General features: G+C 40.1%; 4 protein-coding genes across 4 annotated transcripts; 3 read left to right on the top strand and 1 right to left on the bottom strand.

Moving 5' to 3' along the window:
- On the top strand, nt 1–7619 carry lin28aa (lin-28 homolog Aa). Its single transcript, XM_063487872.1, has 4 exons — nt 1–10; nt 919–1091; nt 4912–5096; nt 7400–7619. The coding sequence occupies exons 1-4, from the start codon at nt 1–3 to the stop codon at nt 7617–7619; spliced, it is 588 nt and encodes a 195-aa protein (XP_063343942.1).
- A 4975-nt stretch (nt 7620–12594) lies between these two features.
- mecr (mitochondrial trans-2-enoyl-CoA reductase) lies at nt 12595–16109 on the top strand. The gene is made up of 10 exons (XM_063486532.1): nt 12595–12902; nt 13813–13910; nt 14003–14134; nt 14377–14520; nt 14760–14862; nt 15001–15103; nt 15179–15252; nt 15362–15422; nt 15655–15727; nt 15816–16109. Exons 1-10 carry the CDS (start codon nt 12709–12711, stop codon nt 15977–15979), a joined length of 1146 nt encoding a protein of 381 aa, XP_063342602.1. The 5' UTR covers nt 12595–12708; the 3' UTR covers nt 15980–16109.
- Nucleotides 16110–16600: 491 nt separating this feature from the next.
- Nucleotides 16601–19628, bottom strand: smpdl3b (sphingomyelin phosphodiesterase acid like 3B). The gene is made up of 8 exons (XM_063487994.1): nt 19497–19628; nt 19201–19417; nt 18928–19025; nt 18676–18819; nt 18380–18549; nt 18033–18213; nt 17747–17880; nt 16601–17390 (listed from the first exon to the last, which is right to left on the bottom strand). Exons 1-8 carry the CDS (start codon nt 19582–19584, stop codon nt 17028–17030), a joined length of 1395 nt encoding a protein of 464 aa, XP_063344064.1. The 5' UTR covers nt 19585–19628; the 3' UTR covers nt 16601–17027.
- Nucleotides 19629–20753: 1125 nt separating this feature from the next.
- rpa2 (replication protein A2) lies at nt 20754–26732 on the top strand. The gene is made up of 9 exons (XM_063487995.1): nt 20754–20905; nt 21106–21200; nt 21432–21533; nt 21888–22001; nt 22258–22332; nt 23372–23488; nt 24531–24668; nt 24972–25066; nt 26221–26732. Exons 1-9 carry the CDS (start codon nt 20893–20895, stop codon nt 26306–26308), a joined length of 837 nt encoding a protein of 278 aa, XP_063344065.1. The 5' UTR covers nt 20754–20892; the 3' UTR covers nt 26309–26732.
- The last annotated feature ends 526 nt before the right edge of the window (nt 26733–27258 follow it).

Below are 27258 nucleotides of genomic sequence, written 5' to 3'. Positions count from 1 at the left end.
ATGGCAGAAGGTATGCTGGCAGGTTTTAGGGAGTTATCTCTGGGAACGGTTTGAGCGCTTTCTGGTGGGGCAGGATTTCGATGTATTGTCTAAGATGTTTTTTTTTTGTTTAGCGAACGGGGGGGGGGGGGGGGGGGTCGGGGTCTTCACAGAAAAAAATTTTTTCTCCCGGTGACCCCCCACCCCTCATTGTTTAAGGGGGATAGGTTGCCAGCCCCCTTTTGTTTACCTCCCTCTCACGCTTTCCCTCTCGCTGCGCAGCTTCTGCGTTTCACAGCATTTTGCATGAAAGTGGCAATCTGCGAGGATTACCCAGTTTGAGGGCTTGTACACTGGATACTGTAGCTTGGGTGCTGATTTTGACTCAAGGCAGAACTGAAGACATGGGTTCCGTTTCTAAGAAGCAGCTCCGAGGTTGGGTAACTTGAGCTACATTTTGAGAAGTTTTTGCAAGTTAATTGAGTTGTTGTACCTGTGGACTGTGTGCTCGATTGCAGCGGAACGTTTTAACGCATTGTTCACATACTCGAACGTTAAAATGTGCAGTCCGTGTGTCTATCAGTGCTTTGCATTGTCTTTAGAATTCTGTGCATCTTACGGGAAGGGAGAATATTTTTGTTTCCTTTTTGCGCTAATGCACCAGTTTGTTGTGCATTCGCTGAAAAAAAGTCGCATGTTTATTCCCCTTAAAAAGTTGGTCTATAATTTATTTCAAATTTTGCGAGAAATACAGCCTAATCTTGTTCATTGTATTGATTCGTATTGATTATTGATTGGGTAGCCTAGCCTAAATGGAATTTTGTATTTCCGTTTTTTAAAACCTTTCATTTTCCAAAAAAATCTTTTGCGTTTTTAAGCAGCGTCACCTTCGCAGGCTTAAAGCTTTTCTGTAGTAATTGCTAAATTGTTTCATCGTAGGAGTGTGTAAAACCGAGGAGGATGAAGGACCGAGTCCCGAGGAGAATTCAGAGTCTTTCCACGGGGTCGGTGTGTGTAAATGGTTCAACGTCCGCATGGGTTTCGGGTTCCTGTCCATGACCAGCCGGGAGGGAGTGCCGCTGGACGAGCCGGTGGATGTGTTCGTCCATCAGGTATGATCTGCTTTTGCTCCGACGTGGTGTTTGTTTATTATGAGAAACGCAGCACTGGTGGTAGCGGTGTGTGAACCAGCTCCTTTGCATCCTAATCTAAAATGTAAAGGTAAAAATATGTTTTCCATCTAAGCAAGTAAAATCTCTCCACACCAGGAGATCAGAGATCAATCTTATCTTCATCCAGTCTTCAGTTTCTGTGCTTTTAGACCTAGTCCCAGCAGCAAAGGATTGTGGGCATAAGTTAAAACATTACAACAAACAAAAACTTAAAGAAAGCGTGGTTAATCAGAAATCCAGTCCTTCAACAGGGAGGGCACTGAAAGACATTTAAAGATAAAAATTGCTACAATGCCGGAAACGTCTAACTGTTAAATTGATGCTTTTGCTGCGCGGTGGGTGTTTCTCCTTTAGGGGAACACGTGTTGCAGCCAGAGGGGAGCAGCGGGCCTCCCTCGTGGTTTTCTGGACGCTGACACAATGTGATGGAGAGATGAATGTGCGGTTTTTGTTGTTCATTGAAGCCAGCGCACTTTTAACAGGCTTACATCTATAAGCCTCCTGAGCTGCATGAAAACTGAGCCATTAAGGAGGAGGAAACGTTTAATTGATCTCCATCTGGAGACGTGAACAATCAGTGTGCATTGTTTTTGTGTGTGGGTGTTTATTTAGATTTTTTTAACCATTTATTTTCCACCTGCAAACAGAATTCTTTAAATAACACATCATTTGAGCAACCTATTAGGGTGGTATCTAAAAAGGGTTACTGATCCTGATCACTGCTTTTCAGATTAAACACATTTTAAACAGTCAAACCTGAGTTGGCTGAATACAACACAGTCACCTCACACACTTTTTTCCCCCACCTGGTGCTGCTGTTCCTACTTTTAGTTTTAAAGTAGCGCTTGAAGGCTCATTCCAACACCTTTATTCACCTTAAAGTTAAGTGTTTGAGTTTTTGTTTGTGTGTGGGTGTGGGGAGGTCCCTTCTCCTCCTTTTTCATCTCAGTGAGCGTCTCCATTTCTATCTGATAAGATAAAGGTTTTGCATGTGAATGAGAGGCATTCTCACTAGCTGCCCATTCACCTCAAAGTTCTCACCATAAAGTGATTAAAGGCTCTTTGCCGTCTGCTCAACCCCCTCTGTGTGTGTGGCAGAGGTACACTAGATCTGTAAGTCAGTGTAACACACCAATTTAACGAACACCCTGGGTTTTACTATTGGTAAATTTCTTTGTTCTCAAAGCATCATGGGAAGATGTGTTTCTACATTGTAACACTTAGTTTTGATCTGCTTTTTGCATCATTTAGACTTATGCTAAGATTAAATAATGCATAATAAATAAATGCACCTACATAATATACACAGCTATAACACAGGTCTGCCATCCACATTTCATTATAATAAGTTTGCATGTCCTCTCAAGCAGCTCTTGCTCGTTTCTGTCTTCCTGTTGCCTGCTGATGATGATGCATATAGAAACATTTAATTGTTCTGCGGAACAGCTCTGATATGTTTTTTGACTATACACAGGAAGCTGGTATTTGATTACTCATATTGCAAACCAAAACATCAGTTCAGTTGAGGGCAGAAATGTACAGATTAGTGCTCCAGCAGTCACAGGGACTCAAATGAAATTAGAACCAGCGCAGGTGCCATTAGTATAGATTCATACAAACTGTCATAAGATACTTAAAAAACATTAAAATCACTGTTCAGAGTTATTGAACTGAATGTCTTTTACAAATGGCCACATGTTTGTCTTTCAGTTTGAGCTTCCATTTGACCATTACAATAATATCACTGGTGTCATTTTAGCCAGTTATTTCTCTTACTGTCTTTTAGAAAACCTGGACACATCAGTGATTAATGTACAGGGGTTATTGCAAAAGAAAAGGCCTCAGTCCTAAAATTAGTGGCCGCGTGTCAAGGAAAATTAACTCCCAGGGTCCTCTGGCCTTTGTGCAGGTGAACAATAGGGCCATGCATTCGAATGAAGCACCCTGTGGCTGTGACCGAGCCCCTGTTTGTCTCAGCGGTAGTCCCTTTATTGTCCCTCACTGCTCTGATGTCTTTCTCTGACTCAGTTGGCTTCCAGTCATCTTCTGTTTACAGGTCCTTCACTTTTAAATGGCCCCATCCTGATTCTGTACCTGCATGTGAGACTAACCTGGTGTGTTGAGGGTCCGTTACTGGGGTAAGGAAGGTCACACGTTGAAGAGGAAATGGGTTAATGGTCAGCAGCACAGAGAGGCCTGATGGGACTGGGGCTCTATGGACGTCCATGCAATGCCACTCAATTGTCATGGCTCACCAATCATGTTTCCTCGCTGCTCAGGACGTTGCAGCAGATGCTCAGCTGTGACTCAGTGTTGGAGGATTAGAACACATCACTTTTGTTTGTTTTGTTTCTCACTGATGGGGGTGTTGCTAGTTGGCTCACTTGGACCCCTGCCTGTGTTTGTAACGATTTAAACCTCAGTTTTAACCACTGGTGTGTCCTAATTGTTGTTTAATATAAAGCTGCGTTTTGGAGATTAACTACTTGTCTCCTTTTAAATTATAACCTGTCCTGGAATATGATTCCCAGTGGTTTGGGCAAAGAAAGAATGCAGACCGATGGTCGCACGTAATAGATGGATGATAACTCACTCCAAAAAAAAAATGAATAAAAGAAAACGGGATTAATGCCTATCAAAACAACCCCGTAAAATTAATGGATCGGTTTTCCTTTGCCAGCAGTCTGCGGTATGCGTGACTATTTAATCATATAGTCGCACTACGGGAATTTTAGAGAGGGGTTTCCCATGTTGTGTTAGCCAGTCTATGGGATTTATCCTCAAAACTGCACCACACCTTCCCCTTTCCTTCATCTCTCTTTCCGTTCTTTGTGATTCCAAAATGTTTCTATAAGGACACTAGTATCCAGAAGATGATCCTATTCAAAGGTCACTTCAGGTGAACGCAGTATCAGTTAAAATACAGTGGATAAAGTGACTGATTAAGCCAAGAACTCATAAGATCAAAATCATCATTATATCCAAGTACCGATATGAAAGAGAGCTATCAATCATTTTTGCATTCCCGAAACTTTTATCTTCCACCTCTTTCTGCCAAGCAACTATTCATGGAATGTCACCCTGACCCCCAACCTCACAGAGAAGCTTCTCCCCACCCCCAACTCGAACACCAACCCCTGCATCCTGCAGTTTAGGGTTAGTGGTGGTGGTCAGTGTGTTAGAAGAGCTTTGTGATGTGGGTGGGAAGAGGGATCAGGGTGGGGGCAGCAGTGTGGAATTTCTTTTAAAGGGGGGGATGGGTTGAAGGTTATCCCCACCAGGTTTACCACTCAGACAACACCAAATAGACAATGCAGCGTTAGGGAAACAGTGCTTTGAATTGCAAATCGGTGTGTGCATTCTGCTGAGTAGAGTGGGAACAGCAAGCTTTGTGGCGCTTGTTTGCTCATCATCAGGTGAGGCCTGGCGATCACCTTAAAATACTAAATGCCTGATAAGCGCAGTTGGCCTCTGATGATATCACACAGTGAGGAATGAGTGGGGGTTGATCTCAAGGGTCAAAGTCTCCACAGGCTCAACGTGGAGGTGATTTGGTGTGATATTAGGAGTTGTAAAACATCCAATTATCACTCTATATATCATACAAGATATCTACATGTGATGGAGAAGAAAACAAATCGTTTATCAAGCAACACTTTCCCCATGTTGTAAATGCTTTATACGCTTGAATGGCCAGAAAACTCAAATTCATGAAACAGTTACGCTCATGATGAAAAATCTCCCTATGTTCCCTTTTCAGAGTAAGTTGCACATGGAAGGCTTCCGCAGCCTGAAGGAGGGCGAGGCGGTCGAGTTTACCTTCAAAAAGTCATCCAAAGGTCTGGAGTCACAGAGAGTGACCGGACCAGGTGGCATCCACTGCGTGGGCAGTGAGCGGAGACCCAAAGGCAAGAAGGTCCAAAAGCGGCGCTCAAAGGGGGACAGGTACGCACAGATGAACTGGGACACAACAAGAGAACTATCTTTAATTTCTTAGATGTCTTTCAGTTCCATCTTCAATTATTTGAAGCATCTTGGTGTCAGATTAAAAAAATAAAATTAGTGAAATACTTCTATGGTACACTATATGCAAACTGTACTAATAACAGCAGAAAAAACATCACTAACCCAATATAAAATAGCTCTAAAGCTAATTAAAATTAGCAGTAAAACTTCAACACTCATAAACTTTACACAGCAACACAGGAATAAAATATTTCAGTTTTACTTTTTACTTCTTTAACAACAGCAAAAAATAAATAAATTTAAAAAAATCCTGCACTTGTTTTGTTGAGTTTGAAGTAGATACACAATGATGTTGTAGTTTCTCCCTATTTTGCTTCCTCTCCCTTGACCCCAACCCCCACATCTAGCCCTAGTAAGGGTCACATCAGCAGGCTTGACGTGTGACCTGGATCAATAACTGTTTAAATCTGCTGGCCCCTGGTGAATTCAAACCAACCCACTCTCCATCTCCTCCAAAACCTCCTCTACCAACGTCATTTGATAAAAGCGTTGACTTCAAAATAACTTTAAACTCCTGTTTTAAAAATCAAGGTGCTAGTTTGATGTTATCAAAATAAAAACATGTCGATTTTTTTAAAGGCGTTTCTAAAAGAAATTTAAAAAGTGATAAATTTAATATGTCAGTACTAATGTTTAATATGTTATAAACGGGGGAAACATCAGCTTCTGTTCAGAAGGGGAAAAAATTCTCATGAAGATCAAAAGGCAAAGGCAACAATACCCCTCCCAGCAGAAGAAAAAAGAACTAAGGGGGCCTTGATACTCGGGATAGTCTTTGAATATTCATTTAATGCAGGGTTAGAGGTGTATCAACTTTACCCCCTCTGTCAGTTGTGATTACAGCCAGAGAGTAGTGAGTGTGAAAACAGATCATTACTGCCTCAAAGAGTCCTGGGAGGGCTGCTGTGTTCAATACCTCTCCCTAGACTGTGCTGATCCAAAGATATCATTCCCCTTCAGTGTATTTCATTATGCAACACTGGTTTGGGTTTCATGGATGTATGCGTGTGAATAACTGATCATATTTATTACCTATATGGAGATAATTATATCAATTTTCGCTTCACCGGGGTAAAGCACGCCACCTTTTTGAGGGTGTGTGTACATATACATCTATATATTTATATGACTGAAACAAGGGGAAAAAACCCTCCTGTCCATTTAATTGATAACAGATGTAAGAGCCCTGCCAAGGGGGTGAAGGGTCACTGTTGTCATGGCAACGGTGTATGAGTAAAAGCAAGAGAGCTGGGGGGCTGGGATGGGATTGGGGAGGGGTTGGGGGTCAGAGTTCAGAGGTCATTACTGCAGCTTTTTTAGACAAAGGGAGCACTTCCCCTTCCTTCCACTTGCCTTCTGATGGATGCTGATGTAGGGAGGTTCTGTGATGTGATGGTATAGACCTTGACACCACCCCCAACGACCACAGCTACAAAGCCACACTGACCCTTTGGCAGCCGCCCTTATCCAACCTTATCTGGTGCTACAAAGGTAGCAGAGGGTCCACAGAGCCACATACTGACCGCCCCACGCCCACCACCCATCTGTCTTCTGCCCCTGTACGCGTGGCCATGCTATAGATTACAAACGGTGGACGGTGGACACCTTATGGGCCTACCTTTGATACAAAAGCGTCTCAAGCGGTTCACAAAACTTAAAGATCCATGGTAACAAGGTCCACATAAAAATACCAGATTCGCAACCCAATTTATGTCTTCTAAAAACCCTCCTAATCAAAACAGACGCTACTGAAATTTAATGGTATTTTTGGCCAAATAGAAAACTTTTAAAAACATTTACTTCTACTGTTTCCCTAAAGACTTACAGTATGACCAAATGCAAACTCATTCATTTTAGGTGACATGTTGCCATCTAGTGGTAACTTAAAAGCTTTAAGTTGAGGGCTTTACGTTGTAACTTGCTGCAGCTTGAAAACCTCAACATGCAAAAATGTCTCTTAGTTGTCACATTAGTTACTACTTTTTGGTTGGTATAGAGTTTGATATCAAGCTGGAACATTATCTGACCTTAAAATGTGGTTTTCAGATGTTTAATCACAAGCAGAATATTATTGTATCACAACATTGTGATAACCTCCACATGATAGGTTGCTTCATCTCTTCTGGATATGGAAGCTATGTCCAAATACAGAGATATACTTGTTTCCTGCTTGTCTTCTTGAGACCACTGCAGGTTCAATAGACATCTTTCTATTCTTTCAGATGCTACAACTGCGGAGGCTTAGACCACCATGCCAAAGAGTGTAAGTTACCTCCCCAGCCAAAGAAGTGCCACTTCTGCCAAAGCATTGACCACATGGTTGCCAGCTGCCCAATCAAAGCACAACAGTCTTCACCGGGTTCTCAGGGAAAACTGTTCTCCTCCAAAGGAGACGAGGAGGAGCACAGCCAGCAGGCACCACCTACCGAGACCTCTGATTAAACACAGGATCCGACTCTGGGGAAGCACAGAGGCCAATCAAACTGCTTTGATGGAGTGGAGGGAGACTCAATCCCCTTCCACCTGTTGAAGCTGCTTTTGGAACTACCTCAGGTTAAAAATACTCATGAAGAATGTTGCTGAAGTCTTTTTTTTTTTTTTAATTTGGATTTTATTTGGTGTAACACTCAGGAATACTGCTGTACTATTGCACTCAGGACGCTTGCTTAATGTATGAATCACTGGTATTGGGGATTGGAGATTGTAGTGAGCAATGCTATGTAATGGATGATCTTCAGGAGTTTACGTAGATTTCTGTTATGTAATAATGTGCCTCTGCTGTGGGCATTATACCTCTTCTTCTTTGAGTAATACTCAGTGTGTTTAGTATAGCTACACTTTTGCTGCCTTACCATTTTGTCTCCTTCCTGACTGTTACACCTCACTATCCGGCAGGGCGTAGATGTAACAGTTAGTACATCTGTAATGAATGTTAGAGTTTGCATATCATACGGGGATGGGGGAGGGGTTTGTGAAATAACATGGGGTGGGTTTAAGGGTATATTAGCAATGTATTGGCAGCTGCCAATATTGCAATTGACCATCCAGTTTTCCTGGGGCCAAATGAATGTTAGACCAGAGGTGCTTTCCAGCATTTTGGTCAGGTTTGTTTTTTTAAATTTGTTTTTTTTCCCATTTCATTTTTTGTTCATCCAGTATTTGGCTGGCTATCTAAAAGTACATGGTTTACCTCACTGGTCCATGTTTGGTCTGCTAGTAAATCTATCATCCTAAAAGCCGATGACAAACCAACTATTCTCAGAATACAGCTTCAGAGATTGTGATTTGAACTGGGGTTAAGTCAAATCCTCTTTGCACTACAGTATTTACACCAGCCCGCCATGCTTCCTTAAAGAGTAACTCAACAGTTCCCTGACTTTACTGACCTCTAGTGGATTGACTTGTCACTTCACACGTCGATGGATAGGTTTACCCAAACACTTTGTGAAATCAGTCTTTGGTGAGCATACATCAGACCACATCCAAGCCAGGCTCTCAGCCTTTCATATAGTCCCACAATGGGAGGAGTTTGTGGGGTTATCTTCAGTTGAGGTTGGCGATTATGTCAGGGCTGTAACACATGAAAACATGTGAAAACAGCTTATGAAACTGAAAGCAAACTCTGGGTAGGGTGTTAGAAAAGTGAAGTTAACAGATCTCTGTAGTCTGTTTACCATGTATGCTTGAGGCTGAGAGCTCGGTCTAGTGTGCCAACCATAGCCTAGTGTGTCTTTCTGAAAAACTGGTATAGGGTTTCGGTAATTAACAGGAAGAAAGAGGTTGGGGGACTATTTTTACAAACCCTGCCCATTTTCTGACAGGAAGTTTTCTGGACCTTTGGGCACACATACTACACCATACCAGCTGTCATGTGTTGCACTACCTTGTGATAAAACATAGCAATCAAAATATTGACCCAAAGGGGGCAGCAAAATCTTAAGTTTCTCTTCATTATAAGTTGTTTTCATGGGAGTTTGAACCATTGTCAACTTTCCATGTGAAGTATCTTCTCACTGCAGTGGCTGCTGTGTATAAGAGCGCTGTTTTATAATCACCTCAATTTGAAATTTGAAAGAATTTAAACCAATGCGACACAAACCCCATTACATCTACGTCACTTCTGGTAAGATATTTGATCTGGACTTAAGTTAGTAAAGGGTCTGGCTAGCTCTCCTCTTGCTTGAGTAAAACTGAGGCAGAATCAGACAGTGGGAAGCCTGGTGTTTTTGTTTATATCCACTAGTAGGTAGTTATTTAAGACATTACCTCCCTATAACCCTTAGTAGGGTAGTAGTTCAGGAACACCAAGCCTGCACGGAGGAGCATGTAGGTCTAGCTAGCTAATCAGCATTTTACTCCCGTTTTACAGGAGAAGCTGACTGAGTCTTTTACACCCAATTAATATATATGTAAAATTATTCTAAAGCTTTTTTAAAACTATCATACTTATTTATTTTCATCCAAAAGTGCTGCAGCTTCTCCTTCCGCTCCGATTGAAGCCTCGCAGCACTGAATGTTCTAGTAGACAGCAGAAAATTGGCAAATATCATTAAAAGCTACATATGACTTGAGAATACATTGGGGTAATACATTTTTAACATCAAGGTACTCATAATACTTTGTACATATGTGCTTGATAATTCATTGTCATTTAATTTAATATGGATGCAATGCAACAGAAATATTGCAACCAAAAGTGAACAATATACAGTGCATACTGTACAGGTACACAATATAGGAACCGATGTTAAATGTGAGGGGTTTTTTTTATTTCCTCTTGTATGATTTTCTCGGGGGGGTTTTGTTTTGTTTTTTTCTTTGGTGCACAATTAGCCTTTTCAGAGGAGAAGCCCGTTGTTGTTAATGCCAAAACCAATGCAATGTTACTCTGCACTAATCGTAAAATGCATTAATATTTGTTCTATTCGGTTTAATCATTTTTGAATATATGTTTCCTATTTTATATATATTTTGAATTTTCACAAACTACACACAGTTGGTTGCTGGTTGGGAAAAAAAATACCTCCGCTCTTTAGGCTCATCTCAGGAATTACCAATCTGAAATCTCAGGGAATGCTTCAGATTGATTGGAAGGAGTCATGGGGTGTTAGTTCAAGAAAAAGCAGGGATTAAATGCTCATTCGCATGATGTGAGGTGTGTGACGAGGAAGCCAAAGTGAATGTCTTGGTGCAACAGTTTCAGTTTTTTACTATAATACAGTTTTGATTATGAAAACAATGACTACATGATGATGATGTGAAATGATTGTTGCTTTTTGACTCTTTCATCTTTCCATGCACCCAGTGTGATGATGTTCTTTATATTTTTTCCTCTTTCACAGAACTTGCCAATGATATACGATATGAAGAAAATGTTCCACTATTATTGTATTTTTTTTCCTCTATAATCGTTGTAGATGGGTATATAGTAGAATATTGTAAAGGGGCTGGGGTTAGTAGTGTATAATCCGGTGTTGTCTCATCTCAACACATCGATCTTTGGTGTTTCAGACTATCAATGCTCATGACAAAAAGAATGTGTGTCACGGATTGCTTCATACTCTGCTGTTAGTCTTCAAAGTTTGACGGTTGCTAAATTGTTTTGATAAACATTTTTTTAAAAGGATGGAAAAGGTGGCGTGCTGAGAGTTTATTTTTCTGCACACTTTGATTTTTGAATTTACCACAACTGCAGCGCCAGTATGTCATCAAAGTGTCGCACTGTAATCACTCACACTCTAACTGGTTTACAGGAATTTCAACACCGACCAGTAAGGGTAACTGAAAGTATTTGTTTTCAAAATATCACTTGGAAACTAAGGAAGGTCATTTCAGACTTCTGATTGTAACGAACCTCTTTGGCCCCTCAGTGGTGTGCTGTTGTGATTTTATTGTCAGGTGTTGGGTTAGATAGGCTTTAAAATCCAAGGACCCATGAGGCCGTGTGCTCAGAGTAACTTTTGAAGCTCATCAAGGCATCCTGTAATACAGTAGTGTTAACTTGTGCTTTTAATGGTACATCTGACTTGTGACCGTCAGCCATTTAATTTGTGGTGCTGTATTTTATCAGGTAATGGCTACAGCTACTTTTAGAAAGTGATGAATGTATCAGTGTTTGTTTCCATAGAACTACACTTAACTTGATCTCAGGCAATTTAATGGCAAGTCTGTCAACGATGAGCAGCATGTAGGATTTTCAAAGTATTACTGTGATTATGTTTTATACATTATATGTAAAGATCTGCTCCGTTTCCTAATAAATATGTTAATATTCATGATTTTTTTAATGCCTTCTTACTCCAATCACCCAGTCACAAGACTTATCACACTCACTAAAGTATTAACAAAACTTAGAAAAAGTACCAGAAGTACAGTGTAAAGGTTTTCCAATATATGAAAGAGTTTTCCATTTACAGAATTAAATTAGTTGGTACTTAAATATCACCTTTCTACTCAGTAGAGTGCTTAAAGTGCTTTCTACTACAAGTCTTATTCTCACATTTATTCAGTTTTATCTATGCCTAGGTGTTTGCTCAGATTCACACACACTTGCCTGATGAATGTAACTCATGTTCAGGAACTTTATCAATGATGCTTCAGCACTGGAGGAATCCACAACACTCTGATTGGTAGATGGTCCACAGATGCCCATTGGTAGTGGGGTAAAAAGGCACATACTAGAAGATGCAATGCTGAATCCTGAAGCAACCTTGAACATTCATTAATTGCACCTTGCAATACAAGGTTGGACCCCCTATTTCCTTCAGAACTGCCTTAATTCTTTGTGGCACTGATTCAACAAGGTGGTGAAAACATTCCTCAGATATTTTACTGACATCATAATGACATCATAGCACCACAGAGATATTGCACATCCATGACTCAACCTTTCCATTCAACCACATCCCAAAAGTGCTTTATGAAACTGAAACCTTGTGAGTGTGGAGGACAAGTGGAGGAAAGCAGTCTGAGATGATTTGAGCTTTATCACATTGTGCATTATCTTGCCTGAAGCAGCAATCAGAAGATGGGTGGATGTTCCTAAGGGAAAAGAGAGTCAAACTCAGTACTAGCAAAGTGTACCTAATAGAGGGGCCAGTAAATATATTTAAGTAGGCTAAGAAATTCTGTGGAACTTGAGCACGTTACATCGCAGTATTGTTGTAACCCCCCCATGTCTCGTGATGTTCTTATGTATGACTCAGTAAAGGAAAATAAAAAAAGAGATCTAGTATCTATTATCGACATTTCCCTTCCCTGAAGTGAAATACTGAAAAAAAAACCAACCAGTTCCTCATATTTATTTCATCCAAAAAAGGACCTTCTGACCGTGTGGAGAAATGCGGAGTTCATCTCTCATCCAGCAGGGGGCAGCTCTGTGTTTACATTTTCAATGACACAACCTGACGAGTCGACTACAGTCCAATATGGCCGTAGTATGAAGAGTGCAAGCTCAAGTCTGGCTTTAAACTACAAATATTATTAAATAGTCGGGTTGTTTTAATACTTTACAGCTTTGTCCCGGATAGAAATGTGGGTGCCACTCCACGCAGTCTGTCTAAGAAGCCAGAGAGTTTGCAGACGAAGCGTCGCTGCGGCTGTTTCACAGTGTTTCAGGCACAGAGACGCTAGCGTTTCCCACTTCAGCCATTCAGCCGGACTCTCCGCACAAACATGCAAGGCACTTGTGTACAGAACCCACGGAGACCCTTCCCGAGTCGTTCAGTAAGAATATCTGGCTAAACAATAAGTGTGCGTATGTTTCTGTGACTGTGGGAGTGAAACGGTTACGGTTAAAATGTGACTAGCCTCGCTCAGGACATGCTCCCACAGTTCCGGTGTAAAGCTCAGGTGTTTTGTCTTATTGTAAACCTCAATCTCACCTTTGTGAGCCCGCGCCTCCTCTTCTTCTTTTTTGAAATTTGTGGCGGGAAGCAAATAACGAGTCGTTGCGTTACCGCCGCTCACCGGTATGGAGTGACAAAAACAGGAGGAAAACATTTATGTCTCTATATAAAGATGTTAAACGTGGCTCGATAGCAATGCATTCCTGATTTCACTTCTAGAATATCTAGAGCCTCATTTCCCCTTTTCTTCTCCTGAGGTTTTGTAATCATCTGTCTTCCTTGTCTTTCTAACACTTTTGACTTGTCAGAAAAATGTAGGACCCTTGGGTCTCACAGTCTTTAAGAAGTCTATCTTCCTGTGCAGTGCCTGCTCACTCCTATATCCAGCTGTCTATTTTATATGATCTATAAGTGGCTCTGTGTGGTGTGCTTATTGTTTATTTCTTTTTCATGGTGTGTTTGTTTCTATATTAATGCAAGCACGTAGCCTTGTAGCCTACACTTCCTCCCAGGCTCGAGTGGCATTCCCAATCTCGTTGTATCATAATTACAAATGTAATAAAGGCATCCTCTCTATTTTCTATTCTATCCATTGAGCAAAGGCCCAGTTTTGGTGATTTTGTTACTGTTGACTAATTAACTAATTTATTATGGACACCAGTAGAGATGAACTGTGTCTTGGGCTTTTAGTCTATCTGTATTTATAAAGCCTGCCACCTAACATAAGACAACATGTCGTGCAAGCTTACATGAATAGTGACTGATTGTGCAAAATGTATTTTTGGCAGGTTGGAGGGTGTAGAGCTTCCTTCCTTAGGTGCAAAAGATGTCTTGGTTAAAGTGCTGGCTGCCCCAATCAACCCATCAGACATAAACATGATTCAAGGTACTTGTAAGCAGGTAGTAACAGTCATTCATCAGGCCAGTTTAATGTGTGGCATCAGGATCAGTTCATAATCTGATGGGGTTTTTTTTCAGGTACTTATGCTATCCTGCCGGATCTCCCAGCTGTTGGTGGCAATGAAGGTGTGGCCCAGGTCGTAGAGGTGGGCAGCCAGGTGAAGTCTCTCAAGACAGGAGACTGGGTGATCCCGAAAGATGCTGGTTTAGGTAAGGACTCCACAGTTCTCAAAATGAAATCTTCAGAGTGCCACTTTACCTCCCAGCTGAAGGTGGACCTCCTCCTCTGAGCCTTTAACTAATCACAATCTCTGGCCCCCACTGCATGCCAAAATCTATCTCTGGTAAACATTGAGCCCTAAGTGGCGGGACAGCACCTTGCATGGTGTGTGAATTGGAAAATAAAAAAACATTTTATAGTGCTTTGTAGACTGTTTCCTTCCTGTGATCAGGCACGTGGAGGACACAGGCAGTGCTACCTGAGGAAGATGTTATCTCTGTACCAAATGACCTTCCCCTGGTGTCTGCTGCCACACTCGGAGTGAATCCCTGCACCGCTTTCAGGATGCTCTCCGACTTTGAAGACCTCAAGCCAGGTAACAAATCCACTCACAGTAGATTATTTCCTTCTCACCAAATGTCAAATCTTGGATTATTCATAGCGGTGTAGAGGTACTATATTCCCACAGCTTAAATTATTTTTGCTTTTACAGCAAGACAGACAAACCAATTTTAGAAGTAAAAAATAAATAAGGTTAGAGGGTGCATTATTCCATTCTAAGTATTTGTGGCCAGCATGTAACCATTTGTCCAATCATTTCTGATGTCCTTTTAGGTGATTCTGTGATCCAGAACGCTGCCAACAGCGGAGTTGGACAGGCTGTCATACAGATTGCTGCTGCAAGGGGAATAAACACTATTAATGTTATAAGAGACAGGTGAACTCAGTTCTTTCATATTAATGCTTTTTTGTAAAATATCGATTTTCTTTTTTTGAAGACTAGGGGAAATTTCTTGAACCCTATGGGGATTTTCCATCTTTGTAATAAAATTCTTCAATGTGCCTTCACTTTCAGGCCAGAGTTCACAGAGCTCAGTGATAAGCTGAAGGCTATTGGAGCTAGTCATGTGATCAGAGAAGAGGCCTTGAGGAAGCATGAGATTAAAGAACTCTTCAAGGTCTGTAGAGATATGATCTTGTAGTTTGTCCCTGCTGGTGAATGAACGTATCCAATTTATGAATATATTTTATAGACTTGTCCGAAGCCCAAACTAGCATTAAATGGAGTTGGAGGCAAGAGTGCAACAGAACTTCTTCGTCATCTACAGTAAGCATACTTTATAATCTCTATTAGTATTATACAATGTAGTTGCACTGCAGAGAGCAGGGAAAAACCCAACTCTATGTATTTGTCAGATTTCTTCCATTTATTTCAGAATCGGAGGGTCAATGGTGACATATGGGGGAATGTCCAAACAGCCAGTTACTGTTCCTGTGGTAAGAGGAAAACTGCACTTGCCTTTTACATTTTACACAGTTTCCCACTAGACAGAAGAGGTGCATGCAGCATAAGTGTGAGGGCGGTACTGACACTTTTCAACTACCTCTTAGATGCAGCTAAGAGGTTCCCAAAAATGAACAGTCACTTTAAAGTTCCATTTCGCAGATGTTTTTTCTTTTATGTTGTATGTTTATGTATGTTTTTTCCTGTTGCTGCTGCTCTTTCTAGAGTGCTCTTATTTTCAAAGATGCGAAGGTTCGAGGATTTTGGGTAACACAGTGGAAGAGAGATCACTCTCATGGTAAGTAGGCATGGAGTTTCAGATTGTATGAAATTAATCTAAAAAAGATAAACATTTCCCTAATTTACGGGGATATTGTTTTTCCTAGATGGAAGGGCATTTAGAGCCATGCTGGATGAACTGTGCTCCCTCATCAAGCAGGGAAAGCTGACAGCTCCCACCTGCACTGAGGTGGGTCTGCAGCAGTATCACGCAGCTCTGGATACTGCTATGCAGCCTTTCATATCAACTAAACAGGTTTTGGTCATGTGAACTAGCTGATACTGTCAACTAACCACCGGATACTCAAGAGCACTGCATGCATATTTGAGTGAAACCAGAGAGCTGTCACATTCTTGCTGATATGTCAAACAAATCCACATTCTCAATAAAAGTGTCTTCACATGAGGCTCAAAGTCTAGCGTCCGTCATGTTCTGTAGTGACACTTTACAGCGTTTACAGTCAGCTATCAAAAGATTATTAAGTCATTATGAGAAGATATGAAATGCCAGGAGTTATCACAGAACACAGATAATACATCTTTATCTTATATTTTCAAAACTGATTGCTTTGCTTTGAAGTTGCATGGACAATAGAACTTCAATGTTAAGACATTTATTGTATATAAAATCCTGATATAATCGATTTTTTTCAGCTAATGTGCATGAAATTCATAAGATTGAGTTTTGGAGTCATAACAAGCTACAGTAGGGTTTACACAAATAAAACTATGGTAGCTGGCCTTTAGAGGCACAAGAATACTGTGTAGTTTTGAAACAAAGTATTCAGCCAGTACCCATAAATCAAGGTCAAGGGGCACACCAAAGATTACTGAAGACAAAGGTTGCATTTTTCCATAGTTTAATTATACACTGGAGCATGACTCATTTCATTTATAGATGTAATATAACTGAAAGTATGAAAATGCATTATTATAGTGCTACATGTTAAATAGTGACATTTAAAACAAATACTTCCTGCTACTTGATGTCTCTCTTGAATTATAATTTAAAGAATGAAATTCATTACAAATGTTGACACCAGAAAGCTATTCTCAGATTCCTCTGCTAAAAGTGTGCAGTCTTTAAGGTGGAATGTAATACAGCTGCTGATGAAGCCAGTCGGAAAGTCAGAGGGGGAGTTTGCATTGCTGAATGGGTCAGTGATACACATGTGGACATGACTTTTATAGACTTTTGAAACAGAAGATTATTGCATATTTATAAATTCTGAGGGAGAAAGCTTATATGTTGGTTTAGCGAAACAATGAACCCATACTGAGTTCAGAGTTAGTTATAGTTCAAAATAGTATTGAATTAATTACTCACTGGCCACCACCAGACTTAAAGCCACGGAGATGAGTGGCAGCAGGCCACCATAGATGAAAACTGCCTCCTCTTTAACGAGGCAGTGTTCATACCTGTCAAAGTCTACCTCTCGTGCTGCGCAGACGTGGTCAACACGGCATTCGCTGTCACAATCCCTCAGGTCATAATTCACAGAGTTGAAATCATAGTACTTCTGCAGGTAGCGGGGGTCATCAGCTACACGCTTCAGAACCTCGTGCATGGAGGCTGGAGAGGCATCTGGTACTCTGAAACTCTCTGTGAGGCGATACTCTTTCTCCCAGCGTCCTGTGGCTACATTAGCATGAGTAAGGTTCAGGTAATAGGTCACCACATCCTGCATGAGAGAAAGCATGTGGTTTAAACACAGAAAGCGAACAATAGAAGCATTACAAGATATTTCTGAAGGTTTTACAATCTTTTAAAATACAAATATATTGTTATATAAGTTGCATAAGAGCCTAAAAATACTATTGCTACTTTTGACTGCCCGCTTGCCACAAGGAGCGTTTCACATGTTTGATTTGGCAGAGTTTTACACCGGATGATCTTTCTGGAGCTACAATAAAAGGGGATTTTTGTATCTGGCTGATAATGAACTAGCAACCGTTCACTTGCCAAGCAAATGTGTTAACCACTACACCACTAGAGGAACATAAATGTCTAATGAAAATTTTAAAGGCCAAAACTTGCCTTGACTAGCAGTGTTTCTGTGTCATATTCAAAGACACGAATCCCAGGATTGTTCGCTCCATCCTTAACTCCAGGAAGTGTTGTTTCCCACGGTGTGACACCAGGGCTGAGGAACATGGTACCAATGGGAGAACCTGTAGAAACGGACAAGATATCAGCTCTGATAACAACAGTATTAGTGTGTGTTAATGTTAATGCTGGATATTGGAGGCGCATTCCAGCTAAGTGATAAACAGGTAATACTAATACAAGGTGAAATGAGTACTATTACTGCAGTGTGGCTTACCCTCTGTGTTGTAGAACATACGGAAGCTATCAGTGTGATGATGGCCAAAGAACTGGCCTTTTATGACAGAATGATGCTTCTCAATTAAATCCAAATATCGCCGGTTGAACTTTGGTGTAAACCATGGTTTACTTCTTTTCTTCTCGAAGAAACCTGGAGGAACGTGGCCAATGATGTAAACCTGATAAACCAAACAATACAGAGTTAACTAAAATCCAATCAGGACCAAATCTCTTTTTTGGAGGGGTAATTGCTTATACAGGGATTGTATTCATTACAAACTCCATCTTTTATTGAGCTCTAGTCCCTAACATCCAAACATCCATGAAGAAGATGAGATGCTTTGCCTTCTCTTTGTTGTTGGCTGCCTCTGTAAGAATCTGATCTGACCAACTAAACTGGTCCGCTGGGTCATCCATGTTCTTGGTCAGCTTGTTCTGATCATAGTAGAGATTGGTGTTAAGGACCAGCATCCTGAAACCAGTCTGATTCATGAGCTTTTCTGTGTAGTATCCACCTGTGCAAGAGGAACATTCCAGATAATGTGTGTTTAAATTTTTCCTGTGCATCATAAGCTGATGTATTCATTCTTTGGAAAGTAATTGCACATATATTTGTAACTATTAGAGAAAGCCTTCTTCACCTTTTTTAAATGTTTCTTTTGACTTTGGATCCAACCAGCCTTGCCACATTTCTGCTATTCGGTCATACATAGAGTTTGGGGCTGCAGGAAGCTGACTCTTTGGGTGGTAATCATGGTTCCCCAGGGCTGAGTACACTTTAGTGTCTAAACAAGACAATAATGTATAAAAGACATTATTTATTAGAAGTAGCCAACACTTAAACACTGTCGTATGTGTTGACCTTGCATGTTTCCGCCCGATTTTGTAATTACTTGGAAACACTTGATTTATGATGTCAGTGAGGTTGCTGATAATGTTGAGCACTGCCTCTTCTCCCAGATCTTTATCATCAACATGTGGAGTGTCATCACTGAGAAGTAACACAGCAGATTGTTTCAGGATTAATTGCAGTCAAACATTATGTCAATACCAAATACTAATCTGAATATATCATGACTGTAAAGGCAGACAAGCATTTCTTTCCCCAGATATAGTCTTGAGACTAGCACTGTCCTGCAATATTCATTTAAAAAAAAGTAACATACCCAGTCCATACGATGAAGTCCGGGTTTGGTAGAATACTCTTCATTGCATAAATAGAAGAGTTGATCAGGTGCCATGGCGAGTCACAAACATAGTGTCCAAATTTACCAGCATTGGCTGCAGGTCGTTTGCCACTGGATGCGCACACCAGTGCAGGATTGCTGTTGCTCAGTTCGTACGTTGGGTCCCAGTGGAGATCCGTGATGTGCCAAAAGTTCCCTGTGTAAGAACGATGCGTAATGGCATCTAGTAAGTTACCCCGAGATTAAGATATATACTTGATTTATCTGATGCTTACCCGAGAGCGCAAAGGCCTCTTTAAAAAGAAAGCAAGACAGAAGCAGCCTTACTGCCGACATGTCGAAGGCTTTGAGAGGAAGAAACATCCGACAAAAATCAAGACCTGATTTTAAAGGTATGCCGTAAGTCTATAAAGGCGAAATCACGATAAGATACGACTGGTCATGACGCGTCTGAGGCTTGAAGGTGTTTGGATCTCTATGTGCAGGTGATACTTCGCTATCAGTAATGAAGTTCAACCGTCACCCTGTGACGCAAGACTACGTTTTAGCCTGCATACAATTAAATAAAATTAAATAAATAAAAATAAGTATCAGAATAAATCTAAAGACAATAAAAAGCTTCGGCTGAGAAAAGCTCTATACACACTTATCTGTGAAGCTATTTAAGAGTCGAATTCCTGCTTGTAGACTACGCCTAGACTATTTTTATGTGGACTAAATTTAAATTTAGTAGACCACCTTTTAAGTTACCTTATTTGGGCATGCGCTGTTTAAGAATCCAAAAAATATATATACATTCATAGCACAAATAGGAGTATATAGACACAGTATATTAAAACACATCTACGTGCGAATGTTTTCGCTGTTACACTGTAATATTTCACTAAATACAAAAGGATTTTATTCATGGTGCCCTCGCGTGATACTCGTGTTTCCCCAAATCGACACTGTTATAACTGTGGAGAATCTGTTTCTCAATCTGATTATGCAAATAAAAAATGTTTTGCTTTGTTTTGGTTTTGTTATTATTTGTTTCGCTTATTTATTTTTACAGTAAAGGGGCATTTTGGGGAAAAGAGTAGTTAATCATCGTTGGAACTTTTGCAATGTCTGTCTGTTTTTGATAAACACAGCTATGCGTTTGCAAATGTTCTTTGGAAATGATTTATTATAGTAACTGCAAAGCCGCAAAACCGCGCGTGAGCACGTAGTGCTTCGGGAAGTTCATGAAAGCAAACCTAGGACTCTTTCAAAATCATTCCCTGATGTTTCTCTTTCAGGCAGACGTAACTCCCAGGCCATGGACTGCTTCATTAAGTAATATAACAAATAATAATAATAATAATAATAATAATAATAATAATAATAATAGTACATGTTAAACAGTGGTTTGGGACCAGAGTTTGTGCTTTTGCATTGGTCAGTCTTGACGCTAGAAGGGGAACGATAGCCTGACAAGCACAAATTAGGGCTGAATTACCTCATCTAGAAGATCTGCGTCATCATAGATTTCGCGGGAGTTCCGCTGTGCGCCTGCGCTGTACATTGAAGCTTGCGCGCGGGATTAAACGAGGAAGAGGACCACAGAAATACGTTTGGCTGCGTACATTACTGCACGGTGTAAATAACATTTTACGCCTTACTTTAATAAGTTAAACAAACAGCGGAAGCATGTGGAATCAGGGTGAGTTGTATTTCGACACCGTTGTGTTTATAAAGCAGCCATATGGGCTCGGTGACGCTGTGTTGTTTCGGTCCACGTTAGCTTGACTACAGACGTCTTTGTTATTGTGTGTTGAATGTGAGTGAAGGTGGGTCAAATGAAGATCATGTCGAATAAACGATTTCAATAACACAGTTGTTTACCTCTTTATACATTTTCAGGAGGGTACAGTGAATCCAGTATGGCTGGGGGCTACACTCAGTCTCCAGGAGGATTTGCATCACCTGCCTTATCCCAGGGGGGAGAGAAAAAGGGGGTCTGTACTTATATCTACGCTTAAAAGTCGGAATAATTCACTAAAGACTTGACACAGACATAAATCTGTAAAAATAGTGCTGAAAACCAGCAACAACATACCTTCATTTGCCAAATGACATATCCCCTCTTTGTACACATGTTAACTTCTTTATAGCGATGGAAGCACAAATTGACAGGTCTCTGCTGCACGACAATTAACCCTTTTGTGTTTGGGTGTATGTCTTTGCAGAGAACACGTGCCAACCAAATAATCCCCTGCACAGTGTCTCAGCTAATGTCTGCTTCCCAAGCCGATGAGTCATTCAGAGTAGGAGATGTGGATGTTGCCCAGGTGAGCCAAACCATTCAGTTAGTTCACTAACCAGTTACTTTTTCAGCTCTTAATAGCATTAGTCTGGTTCTCTGTGATGTTGTTTGTTTGTTTTTTACTTCCGCAGTTGAACAACAGCAACTTTACACTCCCTTTTGAGTACAAGTTACTTTTGTTTACAGAAATTATGTTGAATGTCCATATATGTCGATTGTACTTTTTTTTGTCCTTTTAAATGTTTAAAATAGACATCTATCTAACAGTCAGACCAAATGCAGAATTTTAAATCAGTTTATGTTACAACATTTTGCAGCATGGACGTAATAACTATTCTAATATTTCCAGATTTCATAATAATTGTGGTCTGTGTCATAGGTCACCATTGTGGGGGTCATCAGAAGCACAGATAAATCCATGACCAACATCCAGTACAAGGTTGATGACATGACAGGCGCTCCAATGGATGTGAAGCAGTGGGTAGACACAGAGGTACGTATCCACCATCACAACTCTGCTGCAAGCTCAGTCTGTATTGAAACATGAGGTAATTATGTGTATATAAACTCCATTACATAGTGAGAAAGCTACTATACTATAATATCTGTTTAGTATTACATTTCTTTAAGTAGAAGGCCAAGAGGAAAGGGCAGTAGTACCTCAATGCCAATCTCCTGTTCTAAAATCTTAAGGAAAATTAACTGGAATTGGATGAAAAGGATCAAGTATGTGCTTTTTATTTATACAGGACCAAAGTGTGGACAGCACTGTCCTTCCCCCAGGAGCATATGTCAAAGTATCTGGAAATCTGCGCTCTTTTCAGGTGAGTTTAATATCTGCCACCTATGACCACTTATTAGTTTAAAAGTGTGGTTGCTATCAGGCCCCGGCCCATTCCGTCCACCGTCTACTACAGGGGCGTCCAACTCCAGGCCTCAGGTTTTAGATGTGTCCTTGATCCAGCACAGCTGATTTAAATGGTTAAATTGCCTCCTCAACTTGAAGTTCTCCAGAGGCCTGTTAATGAAATAAATCCTTTGATTCAGGCGTGTTGACCCAGGGTCATATCTAAAACCTGCAGGACACCGGCACTTGAGGCCCTGCTCTACCAGCTTACTTGGTGGTTGGGTTGGTGTTGTAGCGTTCTTCAAAGTCAATCACCTGCTTCGTGCAGTCAGTCTGAGTCCTGCTCCATCGTTAACTGCAGCTGGTGGAGTAATGGCTCATGTGCTGCTCCACTGAGCTCACAGAAGCTAAAGAGCAGAACGAGACCTAACAGCCAGCTGCAGTCAGGATGGAGCTGGAGTTCCAACAACTGGATGAGACTCACCAACAGCTGACATTGCTGAGTTAGTTATTTATCAGTGAGGTTTATTGTAAAATTAAATCAAAAAATATATATTTGCGTGCGGATACCCCCCCCCCCCCCCCCCCCCCCCCCCCACAAACAGACTGTGAATCAATTGGAAATGGTTAATTTAAACTAAATGCTAACAACATTTGCACAGTACCCAGAATCAAATAGGAACTTATGACTTGCATCATGATTTCATTGAAAGGCTACATGACAGTGTAAAATTTTTAAGCGGCTGTATGATTTCTCAATCGCACAAACATTTTTGACAATCTCATATTTAATCTTGTTCACATTTAAACATTTATTAACCTTTTGTGTGTGTGTGTGTGAGACGTGTCTAACATGTGTCTAAATTACACTTGGGCTCCACCAAAGAAGGCTTTTATACCTTTACCAACATAGATTTGTTTCGTCACTTGAAATACTTGAAGTGGATTGTTGCTTGCTTTAGTTCCTCTCTGAATTCATGATGGCGTGTCTATTTTTTTGTGCCTTCCTTTCTTAGAACCACAGATCTGTTGTGGCATTCAGCGTCAGGCCCCTGGAGGATATGAATGAAATCACCTCTCACATGTTAGAGGTTGTCCAAGCACACATGGCACTCAGCAAGCCTCAAACTGTGGTGAGAAATCTTGTGCATATACCTTCACAGCCTTTAATGGTGGCTAGACAAGTGAAAAAGGGAAGTTGAGATGGGTCTATGAATACCACTTCTGTTAAAGATTGCTTAGTTTGTTTGCCAGATTACTAAGAAACAGTACAGCGTTGTCACATTTTAGTTGTATTTGTGCTAAACGTTGTTGCCGTAGCAGTGTGAGAGGGAGCTCCTACAGATAAATGGTCACAGACACACATGATTTCAGTGAATGAGTATAACAAGCCCAGTCAACACCTTATCTGACTTCTACGGCTTGGCTATTTTTTTCTTTTTGTTTTATATATTAAATCCATAATTCTAACAGCTTTGAGAGATGATTTTAAACACATTAGAGGTTGTACAGAATGATTGTTTTGTTTTAAATGGCTTAAAAAACTATTTGCAGTCGATATAGAAACACATTAGAAGTGAAACTGAGTAATGACATTCTAAAAATTATGCTTTCTAGATAACTATTACTTCTGCGGCGCTGCAGATTTACTTTTTGTATCTGTCTGTGAAGGTTCTCAGTCATCCAGGTCATCGTAGTCAAAGGAGTTGCAAAGAAAAGCGTCTGGACTTCTTTAAGTTGCTTGAAGACGTTTCACCTCTCATCCGAGAAGCTTCTTTTTGTATCCTATTTTCCATAAAGGGCATAGTCGGCCTCGGTATACATGGCTTAACACTCATCAATCCCTCTAGTACTCTGTAGACTACCGGAACCCGTGAGGTCAAACTCAGACTGTTACTGCCACCAAATAGGCTTAACACTCACTTGTTTTAAGTGCTCTATATTTGTTTATGAAATTGACCAACAGCCTGTTACAAATAGATTGGCTAATAATAGCCAGGGGTACCTTTCCTTTTGAGATAAATGTCTTTTTTTTTTATTTGATGAAGGTGTATCAGGCGGTCGTAATCACATTTTCAGTGTTATACTTTTACATATCTGTCTCTGAAGGTTGTCCTGTATCCTTTATCAAATCTATGTATAGTGTTGAAAACGTGCAATTTCATTCTGTTTCAGTCGGGTGCCGGAGGAGGAATGAGCAGTAGCGTCATGCCCATGTCAAGACCCACCATGGGAGGCATGGATGGGAATGTAGGAGGCTATGCAGGTGCCAACGACATGGCCAATAATGGTTTAAGTGCAAACCAGAATCAGGTGAGCCTAAATAAATCAGACAGCGGTAACAAAAAATTTACAGTTCTTAACTATCATAGATAAGCTGTGGTGAGAAATGAAAGGGCACTGTATCTGAATGCAGAAAAGAACAGCTATTACACCCGTTTATTTATGTATGTAGTGATCGCTGACTCTTACATCCTGTCTTCGACTTCTTTGTGTGAACTGCATCAAAGATTTGTTGTTTTAAAAAAACATTTTCAAGAAGTCAGTAGACTGGAACATAGCTTCTTTTAGCAGTGTGCGTCAGCTTGCTTACCCTGTCGACTTTTATCTCTCAAGGTGCTGTGTTTGATAAGAAGCTGTCCAGAACCGCAGGGTATTAGCATTCAAGAACTAAAGAAGAGACTCGGCAGCATGAGTATTGCTGTGATCAAGTAAGTTTTAAAGTGATAAAACAATATAAAATGAAAGTTACTTTTTGACTGTTGGCAAAGTAGAAAAGCTCTTACATACACTGAAACAGACCAAGAGGCAAACTAAGCTACATCCACTTAAATGACGCTCAAATTATTATTTCCCTTTTTGCCTTTTACGTTGGGTTTGTACTGTCATAAAAAGGATGGTTTCAAACAGAGAGATGCTCACACAAAATTACAACATACATTTTTCCAAATAGCAAAGAGATTTTGCAACAAAGTTTGACTACAAAATGAGTTTCCACACTCAAATTGCAACTAAGTTGAGCTCTCAAACCTTTATTTGCAAAATGGACTTGGTCTGAACAACACGGTCACCGGAGGTACAACACTATTAAACAAACTGAAACCAAAAGAGAAGGCCTTTAGTGGCTAAAGTGTTTTTTTTTTGTTTTTTTTTTAACCACGTCAAGAGTTTAACACATTATTTGTGATGGAGAGTTAACTTTAGATGTGTTCTAGCAAGCTGCTTTAATGCACTAAAACACTTTTTAAAGGACAAGCTGAATGTTTTAGTTTGGCTTCTTGACATAAGTACGGTAGCATAAAAGTGCTTGCTTTATTAAGGGATGGTGTGTGTCAAGATCACAAAGTTTCCTCCTTATCTTATTACGGATCAAGACCACATTGTCTTTGTCCTTCAAGTCTTACTGTTTGGCTCAGCTTATAAAAACCTGGCTCTCAGTTACTTTGTCTTTTGGTGCATCCCACTATGCAAGATTTGAGCAGGGACAGTACAACCTCAGTTTAAAAATAATAATAATAGAAAAAATGCAGTTACACCCTTTTGGTGGTAGCGGTACATACGTTATGCGAACTACAGGAAGTGTATGTCCAAGACTTTAGAATGACCCGAGTGAAACACCCACTGCATGCTAATTTGTTAGTTTTGCTTTGTTTTCTGAAACTGTACCAGAGTGAAATTTTATATTTGATTTTTTTCTTTTATTGTATCTTTTTTAAAACAGGTTTTCCTGTAGTGTACAGGAAATGATTTGTCTACTTAGTTTAAAAATATTTTATGTCAGGGTATTATTATTAATAACCCTTCTAATTTTTTTTAAATTTGATTTTTAGCACTTCTAAAATGCTGTTTCCTTTTGCTTTAACAGACAAGCTGTGGAGTTCCTTAGCAACGAAGGTCATATCTTTTCCACCATCGACGAAGATCACTACAAATCAACTGACAGTGATGACTAGACTAATTCATCTTGTTACCATCAGTGGGGTTATGTATTTGAAATAATTGGTACAGCATTTATTGCCAAAAGCTATCACATAAGTGACAACCTCCCTGAGTCTATAATGCCACAGAGCTGTGCGTAATGCTGCGAGTCTGTCGGCACTGTGGTCTATGTTTGTTGAAGAACACGTGGTTTACAAATGGTGAAACTCAAGGTTTACACATCCTGTATTCCTGATGTTGCTTCAGCCATTTCACCCGAAAAAGTTTCTGTCACTGAGATTATTGTTGGCAGTTACTACTTTCTTTCTGTTTATGTATCTTTCTTCTTCTGTAAAACATCTTTATTTCTTTTTAAAGATTTGGAACATAAGTAATCCAACTTTTTTTTTTCTCTGTGTAATTTAGTTTTGCCAAAATAAATTGATTATTCAAAATGTATTTTTATTCTGTTGTTTCAGTTTATCAAGTTGTATAAGCCCCCCTTTTTTTTTGGTATAGTGGTGTGTGTGTGTTTGTGTGTGTGTGTGTGTATATATATATATATATACATATATGATACATTAGTATGCAGTATACACACGTGTGTGTGTGTGTGTGTGTCGTATGTGTGTGTGTCTGTCAGTGTGTGGGGTTTTGGTTTTTTTTGCATTTTAGAAAAACTAACAGATGCGTAATTCACATTTGTTTTCACACATCTAGCTGTAAAACCACAAGCTGACTTTAACACTTATCTTAGAGTTTCACACACATTTTTCTAGATAATATAAGGTCAAAGTTTTACAAAGTTGGAATAAACCACATAGGTCCAGTTTCATATAGAAATAATACTTTATGATAATGTCTAATAGAAAATTTAAATCAACCACACATTTACATGCAGTGGAAATAATCTTTCAAAGAAAAATGGCACAAAATGGATTGTCCATCAGTTAACAAAGTTGCAAAACATACTTTCATTTTCAGT

The sequence above is a fragment of the Pelmatolapia mariae genome, linkage group LG10_11 (genome assembly GCF_036321145.2).
Source record: "Pelmatolapia mariae isolate MD_Pm_ZW linkage group LG10_11, Pm_UMD_F_2, whole genome shotgun sequence".
In the NCBI taxonomy this organism is placed as follows: Eukaryota; Metazoa; Chordata; class Actinopteri; order Cichliformes; family Cichlidae; genus Pelmatolapia; species Pelmatolapia mariae.
This window is presented reverse-complemented; position numbering and strand designations above follow the sequence as displayed.

What these genes read in the sequence shown, in the direction of transcription:
- mecr (XM_063486532.1), top strand. Translation starts at nt 12,709, where the DNA reads ATGTGGGTGCCACTCCACGCAGTCTGTCTAAGAAGCCAGAGAGTTTGC. An exon ending in GACCCTTCCCGAGTCGTTCA is followed by an intron (nt 12,903 to 13,812) that starts GTAAGAATATCT and finishes TATTTTTGGCAG; the next exon opens with GTTGGAGGGTGTAGAGCTTC. An exon ending in CTTTGAAGACCTCAAGCCAG is followed by an intron (nt 14,521 to 14,759) that starts GTAACAAATCCA and finishes ATGTCCTTTTAG; the next exon opens with GTGATTCTGTGATCCAGAAC.
- rpa2 (XM_063487995.1), top strand. An exon ending in GAGATGTGGATGTTGCCCAG is followed by an intron (nt 21,534 to 21,887) that starts GTGAGCCAAACC and finishes TCTGTGTCATAG; the next exon opens with GTCACCATTGTGGGGGTCAT. An exon ending in TAAGTGCAAACCAGAATCAG is followed by an intron (nt 24,669 to 24,971) that starts GTGAGCCTAAAT and finishes TTATCTCTCAAG; the next exon opens with GTGCTGTGTTTGATAAGAAG.
- lin28aa (XM_063487872.1), top strand. An exon ending in TGGATGTGTTCGTCCATCAG is followed by an intron (nt 1,092 to 4,911) that starts GTATGATCTGCT and finishes TTCCCTTTTCAG; the next exon opens with AGTAAGTTGCACATGGAAGG. An exon ending in CGGCGCTCAAAGGGGGACAG is followed by an intron (nt 5,097 to 7,399) that starts GTACGCACAGAT and finishes CTATTCTTTCAG; the next exon opens with ATGCTACAACTGCGGAGGCT.
- smpdl3b (XM_063487994.1), bottom strand. Translation starts at nt 19,584, where the DNA reads ATGTTTCTTCCTCTCAAAGCCTTCGACATGTCGGCAGTAAGGCTGCTT. An exon ending in CAGCCAACAACAAAGAGAAG is followed by an intron (nt 18,214 to 18,379) that starts GCAAAGCATCTC and finishes TTGGTTTATCAG; the next exon opens with GTTTACATCATTGGCCACGT. An exon ending in TATGTTCTACAACACAGAGG is followed by an intron (nt 17,881 to 18,032) that starts GTAAGCCACACT and finishes CCGTTTCTACAG; the next exon opens with GTTCTCCCATTGGTACCATG.